This window comes from Amborella trichopoda, chromosome 8, assembly GCF_054954075.1.
Source record: "Amborella trichopoda isolate Santa Cruz 75 chromosome 8, AtrichopodaSantaCruz75HAP2 v2.0, whole genome shotgun sequence".
NCBI lineage: Eukaryota > Viridiplantae > Streptophyta > Magnoliopsida > Amborellales > Amborellaceae > Amborella > Amborella trichopoda.
This window is the reverse complement of record NC_142343.1, coordinates 275601-303157: the sequence shown is the minus strand read 5'-3', so window position 1 is coordinate 303157 and position 27557 is coordinate 275601. Positions and strand designations below refer to the sequence as shown.

Below are 27557 nucleotides of genomic sequence, written 5' to 3'. Positions count from 1 at the left end.
AAATAACCGAAGGACATGGGGACACCCACATGTGATTAACGTCACCCCTGCTCAGAGTTAGCAAGTCGGTGTTTAAAACGCGACTTTTCGAGAAATACAGAGTTTTATTCAAAAACGTTTAGAACCGCAATTTTTTAAAAGATCGGCAAAAATACGCGTTTTTTTCATGTAAACAGTTAAAACACGCCTTATTGATCTTTATGAAAAAATCGGTCCAAAAATAATTTGCCCTTTTTACCTGTATTTTCTTTTCTAAAAGATGAAAACCTTTATCCTGTTTTATGTAATTGTTATTTCCATGCTTTTTAAAAAGTATATTATTTCCAAAAAAAAAAAAAAATTCCCTAAAAAATAAATTTTTATCCCCAGGTAGATTGTTAGGGTTTATTATTTTAGGGTTTATGCTCAAATCCATTGAATAAAATTAGAATAAAATACCATAAAAACCATTTAATAAAAAATCCCCAAATTTTGACTTGGCAAAATTCCACAAAAAAATCCATCCAAATTAGGGCTCAAAGCAAATTATCACAATTTGTACATCTTAAATCCCTCAAACAAAATCTTGAAAAAGAAAAACCAGATTAGAGCTCAATCCCCAAACCAAATTCATGACTGGAAATCTTGGATTAGTAAATCCCTAAAGCAAAAGCTTAAAAAAAAAAAGACAAGATTAGGGCTCAATCCCCAAACCTAATTCATGACTGAAAATCTTGGATTAGGGTTTATGTCCACCGTGTTCTTCATCTTCTCTGAGATGTTTTATGTCCATCTTGTTTCTCTGTTGCCTATGCATGTTCTCTCTCTCACTCTGCGTTTCTTTATGGAAGATTTTGTGTTTGCTCCTCTCGCAATGCTCGTCTTCTTGTTCTGTGTTTCTTCTTAGTCTACTGCGTTTGTTGCTCATCTAACAAGAAAAGATGTACATCTTCCCATTGCTTAACTATGGTTATAAAGGGACGGTCACCATATGGAGAGAGAAATGAACATACCCAACTCAATTCTACTTATCTCACATTACCTTTTTTTTTTTTCGTTATTGACTATGTATGTGTGATGTTTGTTAAAGCATTTAATGAGAAACTTCATATCGTATATTTATGAGCAACTTATCATTTATGTTTTATTTCAACTTAAGTTTATTTTAATTTCTACTTAATTTTATTTTAAACATGCCCGTTTTTTTCACTCCGATTTTTTGAGCCTAGTCCGATATATTTATGATATTTTTACAGAAAGTATTTTTGCCGATCCATATTTTTGACCCGATTTTTTCATCTGACTTTTTAAAATAAAAACGATTTATTTCCGATTTTATGGTGAGCCGATATATTAATCTTCCCCAACTTGCTACTGTGCCCCCGCGTCATCTCCACGTAGGGGGACGTGGGACATCGATTGGCCATTTGGGTGTCCCGTGTGGGTCCCAAGGGACTGTCCTTGTTTGTCATTTCTTTGAAACAATTCTGAAAACTGGATTTTCATGCCCAAAAAAATCCAAAAAAAAATCCCATAAATCCATAAAAATCATTTTAATGATTCTTCATAAAATTAAATCATTTTGGCATTGATTAAAAACATTTACAAGGGAAATTAGAATCCTTGGAGTCAAATTATGAAATAGAGCACTGCACTCGACTAGACCTGGAATCCAAAGCAACCTTTGCAGAATGACTCAATAGACTCATGACCCACAGTGTATAATCAGGGGCTCACGATCTTAGCCTATCAAAGTCAAACCAATGTACGACTATGAATCCTCAAGTTTAAGTGGATTTCAGATGCACCCTCTAGAGGACATGCATACACATGGTGCAAGGGTTCCTCTCTTCACACATGAGCATAGCTCTATCCAGTGGATCTTTGAAAAAGTGGCTTCCCATGCATTGTGATTGTATATGCACATGCTACGTGAAGGCTTGTAGTTACTTAGGGTTTTAGGCCAATGTCCTCTATTGGCCCTAACCTTCTCGTACAAGACTTTAGTTATTAAGCTCATACATAAATCGTATTGCCCTGGCAAATCATGAGGCACAAACATAATAACCGACTCTAACTAAAAGGTAACTCTCAACCCTCTCGGTACCTCCCATATATAAATCATCCTCATGACATAATCGGGGTTCCATGACTCTTGGTCCCAATGTGCCAAGATCCCAGAGAGTCATGTCGCTCTTATACTCCCACTGAAGTCAAGAACCATTTGAAAATGTCTGAATTTAAGGCCTTGAAAGGACATAATTTCGACAGAACTCCATGAGGAAGTGTATATCGCCACGTCCCCAGGTTTTCAAGTTCAGGGGGAGGCATGAATGGTGTGCAAATTGAAAAAGATGATATACGGACTTAAACAATAGCCAAGAGTCGAGATTGAGAAATTCAATGAAGCCTTACCAAAAATTGGGTTTAAAAGCAATCAAGTTGATCATACATTGTTTGTGAAGAAAAATGGTGTTGAGATTACAGCAATCGTAGTGTATGTTGATGATATAGTAGTAACAGGGGATAGCTTAGCAAATATGAATATCTTAAATGTTATCTAAAAGAAGTGTTCAACATAAAAGATTTAGGTCTACTAAAATATTTTCTGGGCAATGAAGTGGCAAGATAAAAAAAGCGACTTGTTATTTCTTTTAGGAAATATGTGTTGGATTTGTTAAAACAAAATAGAATATTGGGGCCAAACCAATGGATACACCTATAGAAACCAACTGTAGATTTCATGAATAGATGGGAGAGTTACTTAAAAATCCTAGTAAATATCAAAGGTTTATGGGCAAGCTTAAATATCTTAGAGTTACACAACCACATATTTCTTATGTTGTTAGACATACAAGTCCTCATTTAGATTTTGTCTATTGTAATCCTAGTAAATATCAAAGGCTTATGGGCAAGCTTATATATCTTAGAGTTACACAACCACATATTTCTTATGTTGCTAAGAGTAATTAGTCAGTTCCTACATGTCCTCATTTAGATTTTGTCTATTGTACCCTAAAGTATCTCAAGTCATCTCCTAGTAGAAGATTGTTGTTTAACAATCATGGTCACATGGGTGTTGCAATTTACACTAATACAGATTGGGCAGGTTCACAAGCCGATTGAACGTTTACTACATGTTACTGTACCTTTGTTGGAGTTTCATTGAAGAGTTAAAAAACAAAATGTGGTGGCTGGATCAAGTGCTGAAGCATAATACAAGACAGTGGCACATGGGGTTTGTCAAGTTATGTGGGTGAAAACTATATTGGCAGATATGCGAGTTAAAGTTCACTTACCTATGGCCCTTTATTGTGACAATGACGCAGCCATTCACATTGTTAAGAACCCGTATCTCATGAGAAAATGAACCATAATGAGGTCAATTGTCATTTCCTAAGGGCAAAGAGTACAACCAGAATTATTTGTACACCTCATGTGAAATCCAGAGATCAGTTAGCAGATATCTTTATTAAAGCAGTTGCCCGTGATAGACTGCAACATATAGTTGTCAAGCTGGACATCTATGCTCCAGCTTGAGGGATGTTGTAGTACAGCAGTAAGTTAGGGATATAAATGGAATAATTTAGTACACAGTTAAGCATAGGTTATAAACTCACACAATGGTATTTTTTGTACCTCTGCTCATCAATAATCATGAGAGTAATATAAATTATATGACTGATACCAGGAAAGGAACATGTCATTTTCTCCCTCTCACTCTTTCTCATGCACCTCTCTCCTCTCTCTCTCTCTCATGCATCTCTCTTCCCTCTCTTTATTTTATCTCTCCATTCCTCTTCCTCCTTCAGTTAGTGGCTGTTTAGAGTAGACAGAGATCATATATCTTTCAGTAGACATAGATCATATATCTTTCAACTATCTTATGACAATTTCAGCAATGTGGTCATCCATTATAATAAGGAAAAAGTTTATATAAGGTTGCAACCTTATATGTAGAATTACGGATGCACCTCAAAAATCCATCGGAAAATGTAGTTTTAATGTTGAAAAACCCTTGGATTGATTTTAAGTCTCCGAAATAGTGCATTTTACAACATACTACTTACACCGTCCATTTTCAAGATTTTCATACGTTTATAGATCTACTTGATTTTAACAATTTTTGAAATTTAAAATTTTATAATTAGATATAAAAATAGATTTTGAGATAATCCTAAGAATATTTTGCATCCAAAATATATACCATGATGAAATTTGAAGGTCCACCTTACCCCTACAGCTACGGATGCATCCGTATGCTAACTGCACCCTTATAATAATTCTAAGTAGTACTTTCTACAATCTCATTCAGCAGTATCAAGAAGAGGAGAAATCAAAATGATTCACGGCTATGAAAATTTACTCAGGACCGAGAACAAAAAAATAAAAATAGTCATGACAGGAAGACACACCAGTACTGTGAGGAATCGCAATAGTATGCGAATCTTGTCGCAACTTCCCAAATCCAAAGCATTCTGAAATGTTAAAATCAGTTCAGTCAAGATAATTCTTCTAGAGAAGAGTTCCAAAGATGAAAAACAAAATACTAAGCAAGAAATAATATCATGATCCTTGTAGGCATTGAAACAACGCTACGAGTTGTCCTACATGCAAGGGCTACTAGTAAATTACAATGCAGTCCCATAGGCATCCAACAGAAGGAAAAGTGTGATCCCAAGCCTTGATGATAGTCGGTGTCTGTCAGCGGCCACACATTCATAAGCCTCGGGAGTGTTGACATGAACAGGGTTTAACATGAGGAGTGCCCTATTGTGCTCTCACAGTTTCTCATGACAGTGTAGAGGCTCCAGGAGCAAGATGATCAAAGTTTCACACAGAGGAAGGGGTGACACCTTTTTAATCGGTATTAGCACGGGGTGCATGCAACGCATGATTGCACATTACAACAACATTGAATGATAAATAGAGAAAATTCTGTCAGCTTCACAAAATCAATCTAAAAATTGTAACTTTATTTTGTTTCTACTATTCATTTAATTTGTATTTTTGCATTCACAGCTTCATGGGCATTTCTCATACCTTTTTATAGGGCTAGAGTGTCAAGGTAATTTCCATTATTTTTTGAATTTTTCTCTTATTTTTTATTTCCTTGACAGCACTTTTTTAGTTAAAATTTTCATAGCAAAGATCATATTTCTACATCTAGTACGTGAAGACAAACATCGATGTATACAAGACAATAACATAAAGGCAAGGAGACCAAGAATGGTAATGAAAAAGTAAAAGTTAAAAAAATAAAATCTGAAAGGCAAAGCAAAAACAACTACAATCAATCTAAGATGTTTGTGAGTATGTGTCACATGCCCACAGCCTCAATCTTCAAAGTTCAAAAGTCATAAAACGCATGAACGTGGCCTCACACGCACCTGCACATAGACAAACATGCACATGCAGCATCTACTGTGATGCCCATGCTAACAATCCAAACTAAGACACCTCTTGAATGTTATGTACGACTCACCTGTAAATTAGTTTGGGTATCGCTGACCACTCTCTTAACAAAATCATCATTGTCCAAATTTATCAAACCAACCTGAAAAGGAGGAGGATGATGTTTATGGACTTCACATTCATCAAATGGTTCAACATGTATAGCTAACTATAACGAATAATAAAAAATAAATATACAAAAATATGATGCATTATTAACATGGGTTCTAAAAATACAGTATCAAATTTATCTGCCATGGCTACCTCAGAAACCCACAAGATGGTCACATTAAAGTATGCGATTACGATTATCGTTCGATATACATTACATAGAGAATGATTAGTAAGCTACAAAAGCACGAGTTGAAAATGCCAACCTACGACACAAGTAGAAACCCCAAAGAAGCAAGGAAAAAAGCAGTATTGATTTTGTTCTAAATGTACGAAGAAGATAGCATGAAGGATTCAATAGCTTGTGAAATATTAACACCTCTCACTGGTTCCACATCCGGTCAGATCTTAATAACATTGCTTACACTAAACTTCGAGATAGCATCATCCTGCTAGAGTCCATCAGTTTACATATAGCTCATTTCATCTCTGTCTTAGATTTTTTAACCCAAGTGATCCATCTCTAGGGCTTCCACAACATAAAATCCCAAGACTTGTTGAGGGAAAACATGCCTATCAATGGACACGTGCTCCAAATTAGTGTTTACTTGGACAAGTTACTCGAACTTGGCAATTACTCGGACTTGGCCAAGTTACTCAGCCTCGCCAAGCTGCCGAGGCAAGTACCCATGCCTACACTTGCGGTTCAAGGTACATGTACAATACTCAGATGTGTACTGTGCAGACTCGCTGGAGTACCATAGAACTCGGTCAGGACTCAACTGATTTCTATAGTACTCCGACGAGTCCTTATAGTACTCACCTGACTATCACATATAAAAATGAAAAAAAAGCAAGGGTGGAAATCCCCCTTTTATCATCTCTCTCTCTCTCTCTCTCTCTCTCTCTCTCTCTCTCTATATATATATATATATATATATATATATATATATATATATAATAAAAGGAATGGAAGATCCACCCCTCTTTTTTCAGATCTATCTCCTTCCCCCTCCCTCTACCCAGTAAAGCCTCCCCTTCTCTTTTCTCTCTCTTCTCCCAAATGCTCTCACTCTCCCTCTTCCAAAATTATATTTTCCCTTCTTATAATATTTCCTGGTTTTTTTTTTGGGGGGTGCTTTTTTCAAGGCATTTTCATGCTTGTAGATTACCCGGGCAAGTCGGACTTGCCCACGTTACTCTGCTTAGGTAAGGTTGTAGTCCCAACTCCGAGCCAAGTATTTCAATCTTGCTCCAGATCCCAATTTTTGTCATTCCATTAAGAGCTTGCATTAAATAATTGGATAAAAAGAAATAGATGCCCGATCTTCGAAATCATGACACTGTAATGAACCAAAAGTACCTATTATAGAGCAATAGATGCAATCAATAAGTTGAAGCTTGATAAATAAATGAAAAAGTTAAACCCTGTCTTATGAAAAAGAAATTTACACCCATAAATCAGGGAAATCCAAAAACACATTTTGGAAAAAAACAGGGATTTCGAGTATGGAGCAACACGAATAGTTATGTGAATATACACAGAGCACCAGAACACAACCCAACAAATAATGCTTCTTAAATCCATTGGGACATAACAGCACAATCAAATAATAGCACATGGACACATTTATTAATAAATAAACCTTCAGAGAACATTCATCCAGCCATTACCAGTGTTCCATATATAGAACTCTTGTGTGGCAGCTGCTCAGCACATTGTAATAAAAACTGAGGATATGAAAGAGAGAAAAGTTAATACTTCAATAATACAGATGGATTCCTATGAAAAAAGGCTATCCCAATTCTTGCAGAATAACACTTGAACTGTAAAACTGGCAGAATCCTAAAGAAACAGTATGATGAGACGCATACATATGCTACCAAGTACTCACAATACAGATTACAAAATAAACTTCTTGGAGTACATTCATTCACTTCGAGTGATAAGAGAAGAAAACAGTGAAACAAAAACAGCCAGCATCAATTTTTCCCACATAACAGTATTTAAACTTCACGACTACATAATACTTCACACTGAGTGCTGCATGTGCGTTTTTGCATAAATTCACGATTTTTGCTACCTCTAGAGATAACATTCATCTTTCAAATTTTCAAGTTAAATCTCATTGGACACTCTTGGTCAAACGTCAGAGACAAGCAATAGACAACTCACAAAGTATAACTAACTGCATATTCATAAGTTATGACCCATATCTTGTGGAAAGCTGGTTTTCTTGCTGGGCTCACATCTATGGAAATAAAGAAGAATATTCATGAGAAAGAGGATGAAGGTTCAAATTGTATATCTCATGTAAATCGTCCTACTGCCTAGAACATGTGTATAGCATGCGAAGCAAGAGAATAAATATGCATTAAGTTGGACCGATAACCTCTTCTGCTATACTCCACTTTCTCTTTTTTGAGAATGTTAACTGTCTCACTGTAGTACAGGTATATATTTTTCAATTTTACAAAATTGGGTCAATGTCCACCAGACTTTACATGTATACCCTTTGCCCCTTAAAACCATGTCACCCAAAACTCTGGTTTGGAAACCGTTCCTGGACACGTACATCTTCTCTGAGTTAGATATCCCTAAATCCTAAACCATGTTACCAAAAACTAAGGTCTAAAACCTAATCTATGACACTCTACTCCATTGTAAGTTTTATAAAGGCAACATACACAGCCAAGAAAAATAGTCGAGTTTATAAGAGAGAGAGAGAGAGAGAGAGAGGAAATCGGGTAAACCAAATTTACCAATGAGATATCATCTGGAGAGTGGTCCAGTTCACGCCACAAAATGCCATAACATTTTTCCTGCAATACACACGGAGATATGTTAATACTGATTACAAAATCTGAAAAACCAGTGAGCAATGACATCAGAGACACTTCAAGATAAATTGGCTTAAACTGTGGTATGGAGAAGAAGAAAAAACACATCGTCTACAATAAATAGATCAATGAAGTATGTCATTAGCAGCACGTGAATCGTAACAAGGAAGAGAGAGGTGTTATCCCACATGATTATAGACTTGGTCAAGAAAGAACCAGTTCTCGAACCTAGAAAAATATCAATGTAAACTTTTATTATTCCAAATGTAGAGATGTTCAAGACTAATCAATGGAACTAACTGCTTTCAAGTTTGATGCAGCCATGCCCCAACCAATAGTTAGTGGCTGGGCCAAGAATGGTCGTAGGACCCAAGGGGAAAAGAAAGGGGGGATGATGTCATAAGGGGAATTAATTTGGTTTATTTTAATTGTTATTTCTTTATTTTTTTAGGGGCAAGCTTAGTCATTTATTTTAAGTTAATAATGGTGGCTATGATTAAATAGGATGGATGGCTGGGATTTCGTAGGAGCTTTTTAGGGTTATGAGTTACTTAAATATTTGCGATTGAAGGGTTTGGGTAGAATGTTATTTTTGAAGATAACTTTTGGTGAATAAATTTTGGCGGTGGATTCCTCCTCGTTTTGTGATTTTTCCTTCTTTCTCTACTCTTATTCTCTTTAAGGCTGGTTCTCTAGAGACCTCACTGCGAATTAAGGTGCTGATTTTGTGAAAAATCAACCCTAATTTGCATCAATTGGTATCAGAGTGGGTTCTGATGGCTTCAAAAGAGGCACACCTTGATGGATTAAGGTTGTTGACGAAAATAATTCAAACCCTAGCAGAGAGAGTAGACAAATTCATGCCCGTAGCTAAGAATGTAGGTGAGCTTATGCAAAAGTTCGCACAGCTTCAGGATGGAAGGAATCCGGAGACCGGTGTTGGAACTCAAGGCAACTGAGATAAAAGAGGTATGCATCTCGTTCCTAACCAACTTCGGGCGGCCCCGGTTAATGAGGAATTCAATGAACGAATTCTTCGGTTGTTGGAAAGAGAAAGAGAACCTGAACTAAAAATTGATATTTTAGAGCTCCATGGTCGATTTCATGCGGATGATTTTCTTGCTTGGCTAAGTAAAGTAGAGAAGTTGGACTGCCAAGATATTGCAGATCACAAAAAGTAAAATTAGTAGCCACAAAATTTCTTGGCCATGTTTTGGTTTGGTGGGATGATTTGCAGCAAGATCGTCTTCCACAAGGCAAGGAAACAATTAATTCGTGGGAAAAGATGAAGATGCACCGAAATTTTTTACTAGTAAACTATGTCCGAACCTTGTACCAAAGGTGTCAAAAGCTCAAGCAAGGAGAAAAGTCAGTGAGTGACTATACTGAGGAGTTCTATATTTTGACATCTAGGGCAAATTTACAAGAGTATGAAGATCAAGAAATAAGTCGTTACTTGAATGGGCTAAATCAAGGCATTCAGAATGAATTGGCCATCAAAGATGTCCATAAGATGCCTGATGCCTATACTTTGGCCCTCAAAGCAGAGGAAATAGTCAATCTGGGCCTCAGGTGGAATAGTTCAGTGACAAGATGCTCTACTTCAACTGGGGTAGCAAGCTTTAACCTTTAGAAAACCACCTATGGGGAGTGAGAACCAAACCACTCAGCATTTCCCAACTAGGCTAAATCCTAATATGGGGGGAGGTGGTGTTGAAAGAGGGGTGGGAACACCTAAAACACCTCCTGATGATACTCAAATTGTGTGTTTCAAGTGCCAACAGCCTGGGCATAGAACATACAATTGCCCCTCACGTCAACCCCCATCAAAGTTAACTTAGCAAAAGAAAATTATGAAGTAGAAGTCAATGAAGGACACACCTATGAAAGCCAGGGTGATATTGGAGCGAATCAAGGGACTGAGCCTTTCACAGGTGAGATCGAGGAGTTGTATGGAAATGAAGGGGGCAAAGCCGTAGTTATCCAACGAACAATGCTATCAACCTCAAGACCTTGTGAGGAAGAGAAGAGGTTGCGACACAATATTTTTCGAACAACTTGCACATCAGGAAGTATGTTATGCACAATATTAATTAATGGTTGGAGCAGTGAAAACATTGTGTCTAAAGAGATGGTAGATAAACTTCGCTTGAAAAAGCATAAGCACCCACGCCCATATCACAACCAATGGTTCAAGAAAGGAGGTGAGGTACTAGTTCTCACTCGATGTTTAATTTCTTTCTCTATTGGTGCTAACTATAAAGATGAAGTGTGGTGCGATGTAGCACCCATTGATGCATGTCACATATTACTTAGTAGACCATGGCTTATGATCATTATATGGTGCATAAAACTAGACCAAACACTTATTCTTTTGTCAATGATGGCATTAATATCACAATCCACCCTATGAAGCAACTTCCTACACCCAAATCCACTAAAGATGAGGGTCCAAAGTTGCTTATTGTGAAAAAATTAAAAAGGGGCAGCAAGGATATGGATGTGATTTCTGTGTTGCTTGCAAACGAAAATTCTACACCTACTACAATTCCTAGGTCTCTTGAACCTCTACTCGAGAAGTATAAAGATTTGATGCTTGAAGAATTGCCTAATGGTCTTCTTCCGATGAGAAATATTCAGCATCACATTGACTTGGTGCCTAGTTCTAGCCTACCAAATTTGGCCCATTATTGAATGAGCCCTATGGAACATGAAGAGTTGCACAGACAAGTTGTTGATTTACTTAAGAAGGGATTGATTTGAGAAAGCATGTCACCATGTGTCATCCCTGCATTACTAACTCCAAAAAAGGATGGGTCATGGAGGATGTGCATGGAGAGTCAAACAATCAAGAAAACTACAATCAAGTACCGATTTCCCATACCCAGGCTCGATGATATGTTAGATATGCTTCATGGAGCCAATGTTTTTTCAAATATTGATTTAAGGAGCGGGTACCATCAAATTCGGATTCGTCCTGGGGATGAATGGAATACCGCATTCAAAACTCGAGATGGACTCTATGAGTGGCTTGTGATGCCATTTGGGCTTTCTAATGCACCAAGCACCTTCATGCGCCTAATGATTGAGGTACTTCATTCTTTTTTGGTAAATTTGTTATGGTTTATTTTGATGATATCTTAGTTTTTAGTGCTAACCCACAAGATCATCTTAACCACTTGGAACAAGTTGTTGATGTGCTAAGGAAGGAATCACTTATTGTGAATTTCAAAAATGCTCATTTATGATGGACAATGTCATCTTTCTGGGGTATGTTGTATCATCTGAGGGAATTAAATTGGATCAAGACAAGGTGAAGGTCATAGTTGAGTGGTGGTGCGTTCTTTTCATGGCCTAGCGACCTTTTATCGCCGCTTTATCAAAAATTTCAGCACTCTAATAGCACCAGTGACCGATTGTATGAGGGCTGAAAAGTTTTCATAAAGTCCCGCTGCTGAAAAGAGCTTCACTCTAATTAAACAAAAGATGATGCAAATACCAGTATTTGCCGTACCAGATTTTCTAAGGTGTTTGTGGTTGACACCGATACATCAAATATTGGCATAAGGGCAGTTCTAAGTCAAGAGGGGCGACCAGTGACTTTCTTTGGTGAGAAGTTGGATGAAACACGTAAAAGTATTTGGTCTATGAGCTCGAGTTTTATGCAGTGGTGCAAGCCTCGCGCTATTGGAGGCACTACCTGATCCATAGGGAGTTTGTTCTATACTCAGATCATGAACCACTACGATATCTGAATTCTCAAAAGAAGTTGAATGTGTGACTTGCTAAGTGGATCGCCTTCCTTCAAGAATACACCTTCCTATTAAAGCACAAAGTTGAAACCCAAAATAAGGCAGTTGATGCTTTAAGTAGAAGGGTAGTGTTGCTTGGAACTTTGGCTATGGAAGTGTTGGGCTTTGAAGGGATAAAAGACGAATATAAAATTGACCCAATTTTCAGTAAGGTCCTTGAAATGTGTGTTGATGGGCGAGATCCTATGGGTGAATGTCTCATGCATGATGGTTGTTTATTTAAAGGTGTGCGATTATGTATACCTGATTGCTTCCTAAGGGAGAAGATAGTCATGGAGCTTCATGGTGGAGGCTTAGGTGGGCACTTTGGGAAGGACAAAAACTATGGCTATGGTTGGAGAAAAGTCTTTTTGGCCACATATGCAAAGTGATGTTGATCGATTTGTGACCTGATGTTGAACTTGTCAAGTATCTAAAGGTCACGTACAAAATACAGGTCTTTATACTCCTCTTCCTATTCCAGATGCCCCATGGGTTGATATCTCTATGGACTTTGTACTTGGACTTCCATGTACCACACGAGGTATCGACTCTATCTTTGTTGTTGTTGATCGATTTTCAAAATGACACATTTTATTCCTTGTAGGAGAACTATGGATGCTACACATATTGTGAGGCTACATAGTGTTCTTAAGTCTATTACATCTGATCAATATACAAAATTCTTACTTCATTTTTTACGCACTTTGTGGAAGCGCCTGGGAACCAAACTTCGATTTTCTAGAGCTTATCATCCTCAAATAGATGGGCAAACCGAAGTAGTGAATAGCAGCTTTGGTAACCTCTTGAGGATTATTGTTGGTGATAGTATATCTCAGTGGGACCTCGCTTTGCCCCGAGCTGAGTTTTCTTACAACAATTCAATGAATCGGTCTACAGGAAAATCACCATTTGAATTGTTAATGAGCGGAGTCCTAATCATGTGTTGGACCTAGTGACATTACCTATGCTAGGTAAGATAAGTGATGAAGCCAATGCTTTTGCTGAGCATATCCGAGATTTGCAGGCTCAAATCAAGAAGAAGATTGAGGAAAGCAATGCAAAGTATCGAAAAGCCTCAAATGAGCATAAAAGATATAATATTTTCAAGGAGGGTGACTTAGTAATGGTGTATTTGCGAAAGAAGAAGTTTCCATTGAGAACATATAATAAACTCAAGTCCAAGAAGGTGGGCCCTTGCCGCATTTTGGAGAACTACGGAAACAATGCGTATGAGGAGGAATTACCAAAGGCATTCGATATCTCCCTAATATTTAATGTTGCTAACTTATTTGAGTTTCATGGAGACCCTCTAGAAGTCGAAGAAGAATTAGTTGATATGGTGAAGCAATTATTGAGAAAGAAAGAGGGGGAAATTCAACAAGTTTTGAATACTTAAAGCTTTCAAACTCGAAAGGGTTACTATCACCAGTATCTAGTCAAATGGAAGGGCAGGCCATACTATGATAGCACGTGGATTTCTAAGCAAGGGTTCAAACAGGTGGATCCAGACTTATACGGCGTCTATATTGAAGCCAACTCGCCGGAGTCAAGTTCGGGGGGGAATGATGCAGCCATGTCCCAGCCAATAATTCGTGGCTCGGCCAAGAAGGGTCGTAGGACCCAAGGGGAAAGAAAGGGGCAATGATGTAATAAGTGAAATTATTTGGGTTTATTTTAATTGTTATTTCTTTATTTCTTTAGGGGTAATTTTAATCATTTATTTTAAATTAATAATGGGTGTCTATGATTAAATAGGATGTATTTTGTAGGAGCTTTTTAGGGTTATGAGTTATTTAAGTATTCGAGGGTTTGGGGAGTTAGATTGTTATTTTTTAAGATAACTTTTCATGAATAAACTTTGGAGGTGGATTCTTCAAAGTTTTGTGATTTTTCCTTCTTTTTCTACTCTTAATTCTCTTTAAGGGTTGTTCTTTAGAGGAGTTTGTGATTTTTCTTTCTTTCTCTACTCTTATTCTCTTTAAGGCTTGTTCTTTAGAGGACTCTGCAAATTAACGTAGTGAAAAATCTACCCTAATTTGCATCAAAGTTTCAACAGAGTTCATAAAAAAAAATATGGAGGTATACTCACAATGTGATCTTCAATATCAGAGTTTCCACCGTATTCAGGACATTTATCTCCAATTCTGAGGAGAAAACTTCGCCAGCTGCTCATCTCTGTAACTAAAACAAATTGCGGGTTAAGCGATTCTGATAACCACCAGCATGGGGGAAAAGCAAAAAGGTGTTTTTTTTCTGTTTTGAAAATTTAGAGTCGAGCGCATTGGTTATCAAGTTCCAAAATTAGGTCAGTTTTTTTACATGATTGTTGCATATGAAAGAGAAAAAGAGGCCAAAAAATAAACGAATTGAGGAACAGAAAGAAAGAAAAGCGTCACCTTGCTTCGCTGTTTGAAGAGAGAGAGGGAGAAGCAGCCGAAGTGCAGAAGCAGCACGCACGGAAGAGAGTAGCCGTAAGAGTGGGGCGATAATAAGGGACAACCGGATATCTCTTGTATAATCCGCGATGAGTTTTTTTATATTGCAAAAGTATAATAAGATAAAATCATTTAGGGTCAAGGGATCCAAAAATTTCGTAAATACGAGCCTATTTACGGTATAATGATCTTTTTAAGCCTGGTTTAAAAAACGAATCCCCAAATATCAGTTTGGATCGGTGAATCAACGGATCGGATCTTTATTTTGTTGTGTGGAAAAATAGTAAACTGGTAAAACAAATAGTAAATCGGCCAAAAACTAGAATCATTTTTTTACTGGAGTCCGTTGTTTATATATATATATATGGGGAATTGGAATGGGTGACCAATGATTAATTTTTGGGTCAGATAGGATAATTCCGTGCCAACTTGGTTGTGGTTTAAAAAATAGATTGATGCCCAGGGCATCCAAAAAATCCATCGAATAGGAAATTTATCGAGTCGGTAGGATGTGGTTTTCAAAAAAATTCAAAAAAATTATTATAATATTATGTTTTAAAAATCCAATAAAAAATGGAAGTACTACATCAATAACTTTTATTTTTTTTTCATCAATATACGAATATTGAGATGTTCTTTCCTATATAAAAATTTTCATCAAATATTTATTAAAACCTACCGAAAATACATTGAAATTAAAATGATGTGATATGTATATGATCGGATATATATGTATGTCTATTTTCCATGATGGAGATATTGTAACATGGTTTACCATAGTAACAGGAGTTATTTGCAACATAGATAAAAACATATCATATCCAATAAAAGCTATTGGAGACGAATTTCATACGAGTGGTGGACTATGTGGTATTCGTTTACCAGTATGGACGGAATTCAGTAGTAAGGGTTCGACTTTTTCAATTAAAACAAAGCATGCCCAAAATCTCAAAATACATTAAAAATTAGCCCAAAATCTCAAAATACATTAAAAATTATATTGGATTTATTTATATTATATCTACCTCAAAATACATTTAAAAATTAGATTTGAAATCTTTATATATTTATATAGTAAAGATTTGTCTAAGGCGTCAACCTCATGCTATAAAATATGTGGATATGTATACATTGAAATCTAAAAAATTATCGATTTCTATTAAATCTAAACAAAAAATCTACACAGGTTTGAATATATATATATATATAAGAGTAATGATCATATAGGACCTTCTCCTATCCATGTGTGTAGGACTCCAAATGGTCACCATTAAAATTAGCACGGATCTTTAAAAACATTATCACATGGATGTAGGATTTTATTTTTCTAGAGATCCGTATCAACTTTGATAGTGATCTTTTGGAAGTCCTACATATATGGGTGGGAAAGGGTCCTATAGGATCATTTATATATATAAAATAAAAATAAATGGAAATATCATATTAATTATTAATATTAAGTACATAAATTGAAATTTTAATTGAGTGTCATTTACAACTCCTAATTATTTATAGGAATTATACAATGAGACAATTTAAATCCGATAGTTCGGTGTTTCATAAAGTTCGAAAAAAAAAATTGAACTTTGAGTTTGGGTAGTGGAATTATTGCAGCCACCCAATATAACATTCAATGATCAAGATTAATTGTGATCATTTTATACAAAAGATAAATAGTCTTATTGTATAATTTTTTTTATATAAAATAACATTCCTACGCCAATGAAACACAAAAACATCCGTGGTCAAAAGTTTAAAATCAGTGTTTCCTACCCATTTTTATAAACCGAAAAGTTTTAGGCATCCCCAAAAGAAAAGCTCCTCTATTTATAGCCCAATAGCCCAATAATTTAAACACATTTGATCTCGGCCAGTGGATTCCATAACAATTATCGGATCTTTACTATCTTTTATTTTCTTTGTAAAAATTTATTGGATATTCATAGTCCAAAAATATATTGGGCGACTAGCACATTTGAATGAAGGTGGAACCATGGATTCCAAAAGACTTTTCAGATTTTTACCATCCAATTTTTTTTAAAAGTTTCGGATATTGAAAATCTAAAAATATTTTCGGCCCGGAGCACAACATTTGATCCGAGATCCAAAAAATTTCAACTTTCACCACTTAATTTATGGATATTAAAAATTTGGGCAAATAGGTCATTTCAAAAAATATGTGAAAAACGTGTACGAAGGTAATATTAGATAAAATTTAGGTAGTTTAACATAAATCATAGTGGAGATATGCATAAATTTTTTTTCTATAAGTCTCAATATAGAAAAGAAAAGTGTACACGTTTGGATAGAAAGTTTGACTATGTGATCAAGCACGGTGTATACAAATTAAAAAATTTCTTATTTTTTTTATTCTTACACCCGCAATACCACTTACAATATCCAATTACAAATCAATAACTCTTGAAACAAATAAATAAATTAAAATAAACATGGTTCTCACTTGCTACCCCATTTAATACAAATCATTAAATAAAAACCTTAAAGCATTGCTTTATGGGAAGATAATATTTTAAAGAAATAAAATTGTCGGATATTATTTGGAATTACTACACCCCGAGTCTCGTCCTTACGATGATACTTGGGATCTATAATTGGTCTCTTGATTATCCTATATATGAAAAATCCTCTCGGATATCAATTTAGAACTAACTATCTAATGCTTAAATGAATTCTCGTGCCAAAACTCTCTCAATGGGTTATGGATCTCAATTTAAAATCAACTTGCCTTGTATAGCTCAAGCCCCTTCAAATTGATATTTGGTTATCGATTTCAATTTAGAACCAACTCTGCCTTATACTGCTCAAGCCCCTTTGAATTTATATTTGGAGAGATGAGAGATATATCTACTAGCCAACCTTAGCTTGGGGGTGCCACTAGATTGATCTTTGGAGATATGAGAGATAGATCTACTAGCTAACCTTAGCTTGGGTGTGCCACTAGATTGATACTTAGAGAGATGAGAGATAGATCAAAGAGAGAGATCTACTAACCCCTTTGACTTGAGAGAGATTATTGGGAGGGTCCTTTTTGGCTTGAGAGAGATTTTGGTTGTAGCGTGCCCCGTAGGAAAACTTGGGAGAGATCTTGAAGCATTGGAAGAGATTTTGGTTGGAGCGTGACCAGTAGAAAAACTTGGAAAAAATATTTGAAGCCCCATTGGGAGAGATCTTGAAGCATTGGAAGAGATTTTGGTTGGAGCGTGCCTAGTAGAAAAACTTGGGAGAGATATTTGAAGCCCCATTGGGAGAGATCTTGAAGGTTAAATAAACTTCAGAGAGATATTTGAAGCCCCATTGAGAGAGATATTGAAGCCCCATTGAGAGAGATATTGAAGCCCTAGGTGAGGCGTGTTACCTATAGATACATATTTGAGAGACAGAAAAACCATTATAGAGAAACAAGAATAGAGATTTTATGAAGTACGAGAGCCGTCTTTTTATACATTTTATATGCATTGGGTTTTCCTCAATTCGTAGGGTGAGAGATTTAAGTCATCAATTTATTTGATCGATCATCAAGATTAAAAGAGATGAGCTAGATCATTCATTTCACATATCTATTCCCATCAAATTTTAAAATAAATAAAGTAATTCATTTCTATTTAAGTATATCAAATCCTTATTTATTGGATCAAACAAGGGGATAACTATCATCCAATTTTGATAAAACATCAATCCCAATGGTGGGGTGTGAGACCCTTTTGGGGTCACACTTGGCCCCACCCAATCCATACATTTTTAAATTTGGGCCCCACGAGGGTCCTATATGTTTTTTTTTTTAATTTTTTAATTTTGTATTTAGAAATTTTAAATCTTTATATTTTATTTAAACTATTGGAAAATTAATTTATCATAATTTATACATCCAAATGACAAAAATAAAATATCAAAAAACTCACAAAAATTCAAATACATAATATGAAAACCATATAACATAAAACCAATTAAAATTAATTAATTTTGATGGGAATTAGATCCATTAGATCTATGAACTTATCAATATACAAGAGCACTCTACTTTAAACTGCAGACCACGATCCACTTAGCTTTCTCAAATTGACCCATCAATTCCTATGACACACAGTCATGGATGGAGCGCTAAAGTCAACTAATAGACTAAGAGATACAATCCTAGTTTATAGATTTCAGGTTTTTTCTAGAGACAAAAAAAAAATCGTACCACTAAAGTCAGCCAATAGAATAAGGGATGCAATTATACTTTATGGATTTCAAGTTCTCCCCTGAAGACAAAAAAAAAATCATGGTCATCTATATTATAATGCAACCATGACTATATGGTGCACATAGGTAATCTCTCACACATGTACGCGCTTTATCCTCATTAGCGAATCTCAATACGGCTATCTATGTATGTGATATGTGATGATATAACGATGAAGGTTTTAGCCATGTCTCTAAAGGCTATTCATCACACGTATTAACCGCACAGTTCATCGGCTCTCATTTGGATAGATTCCGACATCGTCACGAGCTAACTCTTATTGATAGATCATCATGCCCAGGTATATTGGGTTTTTCCAAATTCGACTCGCGTAGCACGTCGGGCTTAATCCGAATATCAACAAATCACATTTGCCGAATATAGTCCACAAAAGGATCAGACTCCCACTGAGTTTATGTTTCACTATAAAAAATGCTCTCTCATAAGGTCGTCAAATGCCACATAAACCAACAAGAACCGGATATAATAAAAAAAATTATTATATATTTTGAAATTCAAATTCGGGCAGATCGGATATATGGAGCATCGACCACTAAACTAGGGACTGTCCAGTTCAGGTGGGACACCGGGCTATTGGACACCTTTTTTCTATGTGTATTATTTCAAATAATGCTCTTACTATGGTGATTATTTTTATTTTATTAACATGATTCTTTATGTTCTTAATAATTTATTGGATACAAGAAACTAAAATTTGTTATAGCACCAAATAATGCTTTTTGGTCTTTTATTAACATGATATTTTTTGTTCTTAATAATTTATTGGAGACAAAAAAAACTAAAATTTGTCAACGAATTATTGGAGTGTAAACAACAAAAGTGAGTGAGAGAGAGAGAGACAGTGGGTTGTTTAGCGGTCACCTACCATTCTGTTTCCAACTGCCGTTCCTCCACCAGAAGGAAGGGAGGAGAAGGATCCCTGCTGCTATATTCACCTGAATATGAGGAAAAAGAAGAAGGGGAGAAGGAATAAGCAGATGGCTACGCCGCTGGGGTTATTCAGGCACCCATCAGAATTCTGAAGTTAAGCTTGTTTGGTGCAATTGCCACATTCAGCAATGCACCTGATCTTATTAGAACTCTCAAGTTAAGCATGCTTCGGCCATTGCCCATACTGGAGAATGCAGATGGATGAATAGATAGATAGATGTGTATAGGGGAGGGGCATTGAATGGCGGCGGAAATGCCTTCTTCTTCTGCAGCAGCTTTAGAACCTTACACATCTGCTTCTGCTGTTTCTTTGCAGGGGGACCTTGTTCTCGGTGTAGACAATACTTTCGACATTAGTGATAGTAATAATCATGCCTCCTCTTCTAATTTTCTTCCTCCTTCTCACCAAGAACCGTCATCGATATCAGGTCTGTCATATAGATTGAATCTGTCCATCTATCCTTCTTCGGAGGTGCCCCAGGAGCTGCGGGATGATGCTTGGTCATGCCTCGTCATTCTTCTCACCTTTTGGTTCTTTGGTACTTCTGTATTCTCTTTTTCTCTCGATATCATTATCTGTCGTACCATTACACTATTAGTACTCTGGTTTTGATGTTAGTATTATTCCATTATGCTATTAGTACTTTAGTTTTTATGTTTACTGTTATCCATTATGCTATTAGTGATCTTGTTTTGATACACATGCTCTTAACCTTATTACTCTCTGTGCAATGGGCATCAGCAGTGTCGATGACACTCATTCTTGGCTTTTATGGATCTGTTGATCTCCATCTTACCCCTAATTACTCCCGCCTTTTGCGAGCTAATTCGTTCTTTGTACAGGAAATGAAGGTATTGAATGCCGCATTCCGTGCTATCTTTGAATGGGTGGTTGGGTTTTGCTGAGTTGATGCTCGATTGGCTTTGAATTCGTGTGTGTTTGCAGGTGAAATCAGAGAGCAAACAAGGACCGATGCTCTATGGGTTCTTGACTGTCCCTCCTTTGGATATTGAGACATGGTGGAGCGAAAGCTATAATGTCTCCATACCGTCCAATTCCCACATGGCATGTCCATCCCTTCGATCCCCTACCTTCAACTTTCTTCCTGTGTACGAACGAACATCTTTAACCTGAAATTTCATTTCCGTCTCTGTCCAGGATTGGAACTTCTATCTAAACAGTGGCGCCGAACTCAATGTTTCTTACACTGTGGAAACTAATAATATTTCTCAGCTGTACCTGATAATAGCCAAAGGTAATCCTATCCATTGCTATAGAATAAATAGGAGTGTGACTTTTAAATCTGTTACTACTTTAATTTTATCTTTCTCCCAATTTACTAAATCTCTCCCTCTCTTTTTATCTTTCTAAACTGTCATCCCTAGGATCTCTTAAAAATCTGTTTATTTTTTATACAATCCAATAATAAAGTTATGAAAAAAAATGCATCCATCTCTCCTGAAAAACCTTTTTATAGTTTATTCAAATCTTGATTTGAAAAGATAATCAATTATGAAGAAGAATTAAGAGTGAAGAAAAGTGAAGAAGTAATGAAAATTTTAGAAGGAGGATCTTAAATGTACGTATGCCTGCCAAAAATAGGAATTATAAAAATAGGAATTTCTATAATAGTTCAGCTTAATCCCCCCACCCCCAACAACAAAAAAAACAATAATATACAAATCAAAATAAAAACAATAAGAAAAGGTTAGTTAGAAACTAAATTGCTATAAAAAAAAATTAAACACTATTCTCAATTAAACAAAATGGCAAAATTTTTAATTACATATTTCAATATTATTTTTCATCTAAACTTTCAGCAAGATCATTGTGCAATGTACATGCCATTAGTTAGTGTAATTGTATTCATGCTTTCACATGACTATTTCCGACATCTTCTAAATGCCAAATATGAAAAGAAAATGCATATTTTTTTATCCATATTTATATTATTTGTATTTAGATGAGATACACCATAATGGCTGGACTTATTGGATCATTACTCACTTGACCTGATCTGATTATTTTGATTGATTCTACTTACACACATCTTGAATGCAATTTGGGTTGCCAGATCTAAAAGCATGCCAAATTGTTGGACCCAGACTCCTCTGAGATGTGTGTACAACTCGCGGCATATAATTTATATTTGAAAAACGTGGAAATGTTATACAATTTCTTTTTATATTAATTTGACGTATTTGGAAAAGATTGGTGAGTGTTTTTTTCCATAATCACTATTTTTATATTTTCCCTTTCTTGGAATTTTTTTAAAATGTCCTAAACTAGAAATCGTTTTTTTCTAAATCCAAATTTTCTCTTTTTAAAGCTCGTTTCAAATTTTCTCTTTTTACTTTTGCTATAGTTTATTTTTTACATTTTTCCCTTTCTTTTTTTTCTTTTTTTAATTCTTTTAGGGCCTTTTGGCATCCTCAAGACACAGCCGAGTAACTCACCTCGGCCAAAGGCGAGTCCCTTGGCTGAGGTGAGTCCTGGCACACTGGTTGGACCTGACCAACTAATTCTGATTATGCTCTATTGAATCCCCTGGCTCCATTTCTTCCTTTGCGCACTCATCTTGAAGAGAGGGTTTCCATCAAAAAGTTTATGTTATTTCTTGTCATTCTTGTCCATCACAAGCTATGATACACTTCAATAGTTTACAATATTTGAAGAGCCTTAACAGCCACATGCACTGATAGCATCATATGGAGGAAGCAAATCCTCAAGGAATACAATGTGATTAATGGAAACATAAAGTTTCAAAGTGGTTCGAACTTCTCTTAGTTTATCGAATCGACGACACATGATTCAGAAATACAACCGTTATGTTAGTCATTCTTGTCATGTAACTGATTTATAAATTCTGTTTCTTGCTTAAACCATCTTTACCATGGTGACCTCTAGATGGATGTTTCTCTTTCTTTTTGATAAAATGCTAGATGGTTGCTTCTAACAATATGGGAAGCGAAATCATTCTTGTCCCACTATTTTGCTTGTAACTTTGACTGAAGCATGATGTATAAAAATGAATGTTCACTCACCCAAACCTATAAAGATTTATTGTAACTTCATAGCACTCTGTTTGTGTGTGTGTGTGTGTGAACAAATGAATCGAAAAAGAAAAGCACATATCCTAATCAAGATAAAACAAGAAAACAAAAAACATAGCATTAATCAAAATAGTTGTGAAGGGGGCTAGTTAGATTACTCTCAAAATATCAGGAAATCTCATGATATTTATGCTCATGTGCAGGCAAAGAAAGTCTCGCCGAATGGATCGAGTATCCATCATACCCTAATACCACATTGTCATGGAACATTATTGATGGTAAATATTTTTTGCATCATTTGACAATAGACAACATGCATGTGCATTTTTTTGCATCATTGGACAAGGATAAATGCATGTGCATGCTGTGTATCCTTAAATGATTATTTTGTTGAGAAGCACCCTCATTTTTCTAATGCATAGCAGGAACTGGCATTGTTCAAGAGAAAATTACCAGGGCATCTGATTACTATGTTGCAGTGGGAAATATGAATCCTGAGGATATAGAGGTATATCACCCATGTTGCACGCGCACCATATTTTATGTAGTATACCATCATATGTAATATACCATTTTTCATGCATCAACCAGCTTGTTATACTTGCACCTAATATTTTTCTCCCTGAACCTCTAAAGTTAGGGGTGCGATACCTTTTTAAGATTCAAAATCATGATTTGCACAAAATCATTGAAGAGGGTGATTTTTTTCCCTCACTAAATAACAGATGATAGATGATATGACATTCTGCTGGAGACAATCAAATTTGTGTTAATAAAAAACCTTCTAAAAAATGTCTCCCTGTCATGTCCTGCTCCCAAGTGAAAATTGCTTCTTGACCCACATTTCATGTGCCCTCGTTTTTAGCTCAAGGATTTTATCTGACACACCAACTCCTGAACTCTATTCAAGTCCTAATCATTATAAATCCCTATTTTTTATTTTAGTTAGCTTTAGTACATTTTATTTCAAGGGGAGGATAGAACTTCACTCTCAGGTCCATTTTAAGGCAATTTAATGAGAGTAAGGATTATAAGACATTTAAATAACCAGAATTGGAAACTGCTAATGTTTACAGGAATGGCTTGGAAGTTGTGCTTGCAGCTTACAAATCCCTATTATTTCTTGTATTTAGCTTTAGTACATTTATTTCAAGGGGGAGGCAGAACTTCACTGTTAGGTCCATTTTAAGGCAATTTAATGGGAGTAAGGATTATAAGACATTTAAATAACCAGACTCGGAAACTGCTAACATTTATAGGAATGGGTTGGAAGTCATGTGGTTCGGTTTTGGATAATGCTCTCGTATGTTTTCAGATTACTAAACTGGTCATGATCAACAGGCAAAATCTGGTTTATGGATGTTGTGAGTTACGTTTGCCTTTTCTGCATCATCGTCATCTAACCATTTTCATATCAATGAATCCTAGTAGTTATAATGCCTTTATGTGCCTCCCCATTGATAATTGGCTGATGCCATTCTCATCTTCATTTATCAGATTATACTGTTGATTTTGCATTTTTTAACATTTATAAGCATCATTCTTACTAATGCATGTATTTCAGGTGCAGCTGGAGTTACAAATGAGGACATATATGTACAATACAAGCAATGCGTATTACAAGTGTTCACTTGGCCATGAACTTTGCGGGTTGAAGCTTTTCATTCTGGGAGCAAATGCTGCTGTCCTCACAACACCAACTTTGAAACAGGTTCAATTGGAGTGTAGGACCTCTGTTTTGTTTTTTTTTCTCTATCAACACCACTGATGTGGCTTAGCATATAATTTTGCTTTCAAAAAGAAATGCTTGCTGTTCTCGTTTCATGAAAACAAGGCACACCTGATAGAATGCCCTCACATCTATGACATAATTAACTTGGGCATGATATTCCAGTGATTGAAGTTTCATTTTGTTCTAGAAAAGCAATTAGAGTGTTAGAGAATTTTCTTATTGAAGAGGAACATAGCCCAGAGAACCTCTTAACTCTCATTTCTATATGCTATCTCGGGTGGAAATATTTTATTAGTTTTGTTTCTTATATTAGCGTTTCTTCTTCTGATGTCTCCAGGAGGGGCAAAGGGATGACTGGTATGTGAAACTCTCATATGGGCCAAGGTGGATCATGTATTTTATTGGCTCGGGTATGCACTCGTATTCTCGAGCCATTAACTTGTCCTAGTTGAACTCCTGATCTTATTATTATGCCTTGGCATCTGCAGGTGGAATGACAATCCTAATCTATCTGACCTTCAAGTCCATGTCTGGGTCCCTGTCAAGGGTGGCTGAATTCCAAGCCAGCAGGGAGGTGGCACCTGAAAGAATGCCTTTGCTAGCTCCCAAAGATGATGATAATTCGAGTTGTTGCTCATCTTTCGGCTCCTTCCTCTCTCACGATGAGGAAGAGTATGAGGGGAAGGTCGCAGCTGGATTGGGAGAAGGGAACCACAGTCAAGAAGGTGGTGAGACGAGCAATCTACGACGTCTCTGTGTGATATGCTTCGATGCCCCGAGAGACTGCTTCTTCCTTCCCTGTGGTCATTGTGCAGCCTGTTTTACGTGTGGCTCTAGGTCCTTTTCCTCTTTTCCACTCTAAGCTTCATCCACTTCCAAGAGTGTGTTTTTTTTTTTTTTTTTTTTTTTTTTTTTTTTTTTTTGAGATTGACGATGAAGATGAATGCTATGTGCAGGATAATAGGTGAGGAGCCTGGTACTTGCCCAATATGCAGGAGGAAAATGAAGAGAGTGAGGAAAATATTCACAGTTTAAATCTTGTAAAGGAGGCAAGTTTGATTAGTGCCATTGCCAGAACTGTGTAATTACTAGCTGGCTATTGGAAGTGTTGTGAAGAGTGGCAAGTTTTTTAAGCCATTTTAGGAGCTGTTCATGGTTTTTTTGTATATTTTTTGGGGGGTTGTTCAGTGGGCAATTTCATATGTGCCCAAGGGATTAGTGCTGCTCACTCCCTCTTCTGCACTCTGAGGCAAGCCCAAGTAAATCCTGAACAATAAGTAGGGAGAAAATGGGCCAAGTCTGAGTTACAAGCAAAAGCACATTATCCTATACTATTCCAATGAATATTTTGTGTAGAAATTATTTTTCCCGTGTATGGTTTGTTGGTATATCTAAATGGAGAAAACGAGTATTAGGTTTGTTTTTTTTTTTTTGGTAATTCAGCAGGAAAGACAGGCCCGTGCCCGTTTTTTTAAATAGTTCGAAAGTTAGTTTTTTTAAAGTGTTAGTGACGTGGTATCAGTAAGATTGAAAACCACAATGGTGATTAAGGTATGGGGGTGCTAATACCACCCCATATATGGTACTGTATTACACGCCACATAAGGGCCTCCTCAATTGTACCTTCTTAACCATGGGTGGTGCTGAATTGCTGATCATCTGCACTCGAACTGAAGGGCCACATTTAGAAAAATTGTGGAAAAACATTGTGTTGTTTCAAACTAATGAATATTATGTATTATAGTTTCAAAGGATGTTACTTTTTGCATTGTTCTAAATAAAGGTGTGTTTGAGATTATCTTGGCAGGGGGCATCCATTAGATGACGTTCACATAAGGTTGCCTCCTTATGTCTTAGAAGTAAGGCGCACGATTAAATTATGTCTTGAGGTATAGTTTCAGTGTCAAAAACCTCATGATGGCTTGAAATTTTGTATTCAATTTTAGTTATAAAACTGAAAATTCAAAAAGATAATATAGATTGAGCAAATCTGTAAATATTTAAAAATTATGAAAATAGATGGTCCAGAAAACTTGTTACATGATACAATACTTTTTTTACATTAAATTCTTTTTTTTTCTTTACATCCATATATCGTGAGTTCATGATGATTGTTTAGAAGGTTTTCCACTTCTAACATTCTTTTTATACAATATAAGGTTGCAATTTTATACCTTATGTTCCATTAAGATGTTCCTCGTAATAGAATAAAGTTATTTATTGTATGCATTGTCTTGTCTCTCAGCATTTTAGTAGAAAAAACTCTCGCTCCATTCTTATGCTCTAATATTTATTATATGTATGCAATGAGCTAGGTGGCCTGGTCATACCTAGTGGGCCTGGCCCTAAAAAAGTAGGCCTTGGGCCACGAGCTATCCCCGAGGGCTGGGCTAGGGCAAGTGCCGCCTCACTTCAGCCCGGCTTGACCTTGTTTTTTTTGTTATTTTCTTATATTTTTCTTCATTTGTGTTTGACTTGGCCCACTCTGACCCTAACAAAGCCATGGTCCAAGGCTGGCCTGGCCAGTTGCCACCCTTATGTGCAATATTTCTCATGCATTGCTTCTTGCATGATTTCTCTTGCCCACTATTTGTTGTGTGATTTATTCTTGGGTGTGGTTTTTATAAGCTTGCAATATTAAACAATCCAATTAAGAAATACCTTAAATTTTTATCATAACATGTAATTTTGCTTTTTTTTTTAAAAAAGGATTATCTCAAAATCTATTTTTATATCTAATTATAAATTTTTAAACTCCAAAAATGGTTAAAATCAAGTATATCTATAAACATATGAAAATCTTGAAAATGGACGGTCTTGATAATATATTGCAAGATGTACTGTTTCTGGAACTCGATTTTTTTTTCTTTGTGTTTTTTCATATTCATACATCTCGATGTCGAGATGATCAATTAGAGGTTTTTTCAACATTAAAACAAAATTTTCCAATAGATTTTTGAAGT

General features: G+C 36.0%; 2 protein-coding genes across 20 annotated transcripts in view; one reads left to right on the top strand and one right to left on the bottom strand.

The window, feature by feature from the left end:
- ABH1 (ARM repeat superfamily protein) overlaps positions 1–14774 on the bottom strand; it is a 33636-nt gene extending 18862 nt beyond the window's left edge. For 2 of the 6 annotated variants that reach the window (XR_016060148.1, XM_006848164.4), the window contains exons 1-6: positions 14576–14774; positions 14269–14354; positions 8308–8367; positions 7219–7275; positions 5465–5536; positions 4395–4457 (exon numbers count right to left, since the gene is read on the bottom strand). Coding sequence is in view for 2 of the 6 variants with exons in the window: in XM_006848164.4 (XP_006848227.1) it covers positions 4395–4457; positions 5465–5536; positions 7219–7275; positions 8308–8367; positions 14269–14352 (336 nt within the window). In the remaining 4 variants the exon portion in view is untranslated. Of the gene's footprint in view, positions 1–4394; positions 4458–5464; positions 5537–7218; positions 7276–8307; positions 8368–14268; positions 14361–14575 lie in introns of all 6 variants that reach the window. The other 4 variants (XR_016060149.1, XM_020669471.2, XM_088873037.1 and 1 more) reach the window with 4 other exon arrangements.
- Positions 14775–19836: 5062 nt separating this feature from the next.
- Positions 19837–25953, top strand: APD2 (RING/U-box superfamily protein). Of its 14 annotated transcripts, none has more exons than XR_016060146.1 (11): positions 19837–19964; positions 20125–20347; positions 20554–20660; positions 20755–20874; positions 20968–21064; positions 23066–23140; positions 23288–23370; positions 24427–24586; positions 24932–25004; positions 25083–25431; positions 25551–25953. XR_016060146.1 is itself a non-coding variant. In XM_088873035.1 (11 exons), the coding sequence occupies exons 3-11, from the start codon at positions 20559–20561 to the stop codon at positions 25627–25629; spliced, it is 1125 nt and encodes a 374-aa protein (XP_088729161.1). In that variant the 5' UTR covers positions 19837–19964; positions 20125–20347; positions 20554–20558; the 3' UTR covers positions 25630–25953. The 14 variants fall into 14 exon arrangements, 8 of the variants coding, with proteins under 8 accessions (XP_088729161.1, XP_088729159.1, XP_088729162.1 ...); XR_016060147.1 differs by having other exon boundaries at positions 20551–20660; XM_088873035.1 differs by having other exon boundaries at positions 24427–24573.
- The last annotated feature ends 1604 nt before the right edge of the window (positions 25954–27557 follow it).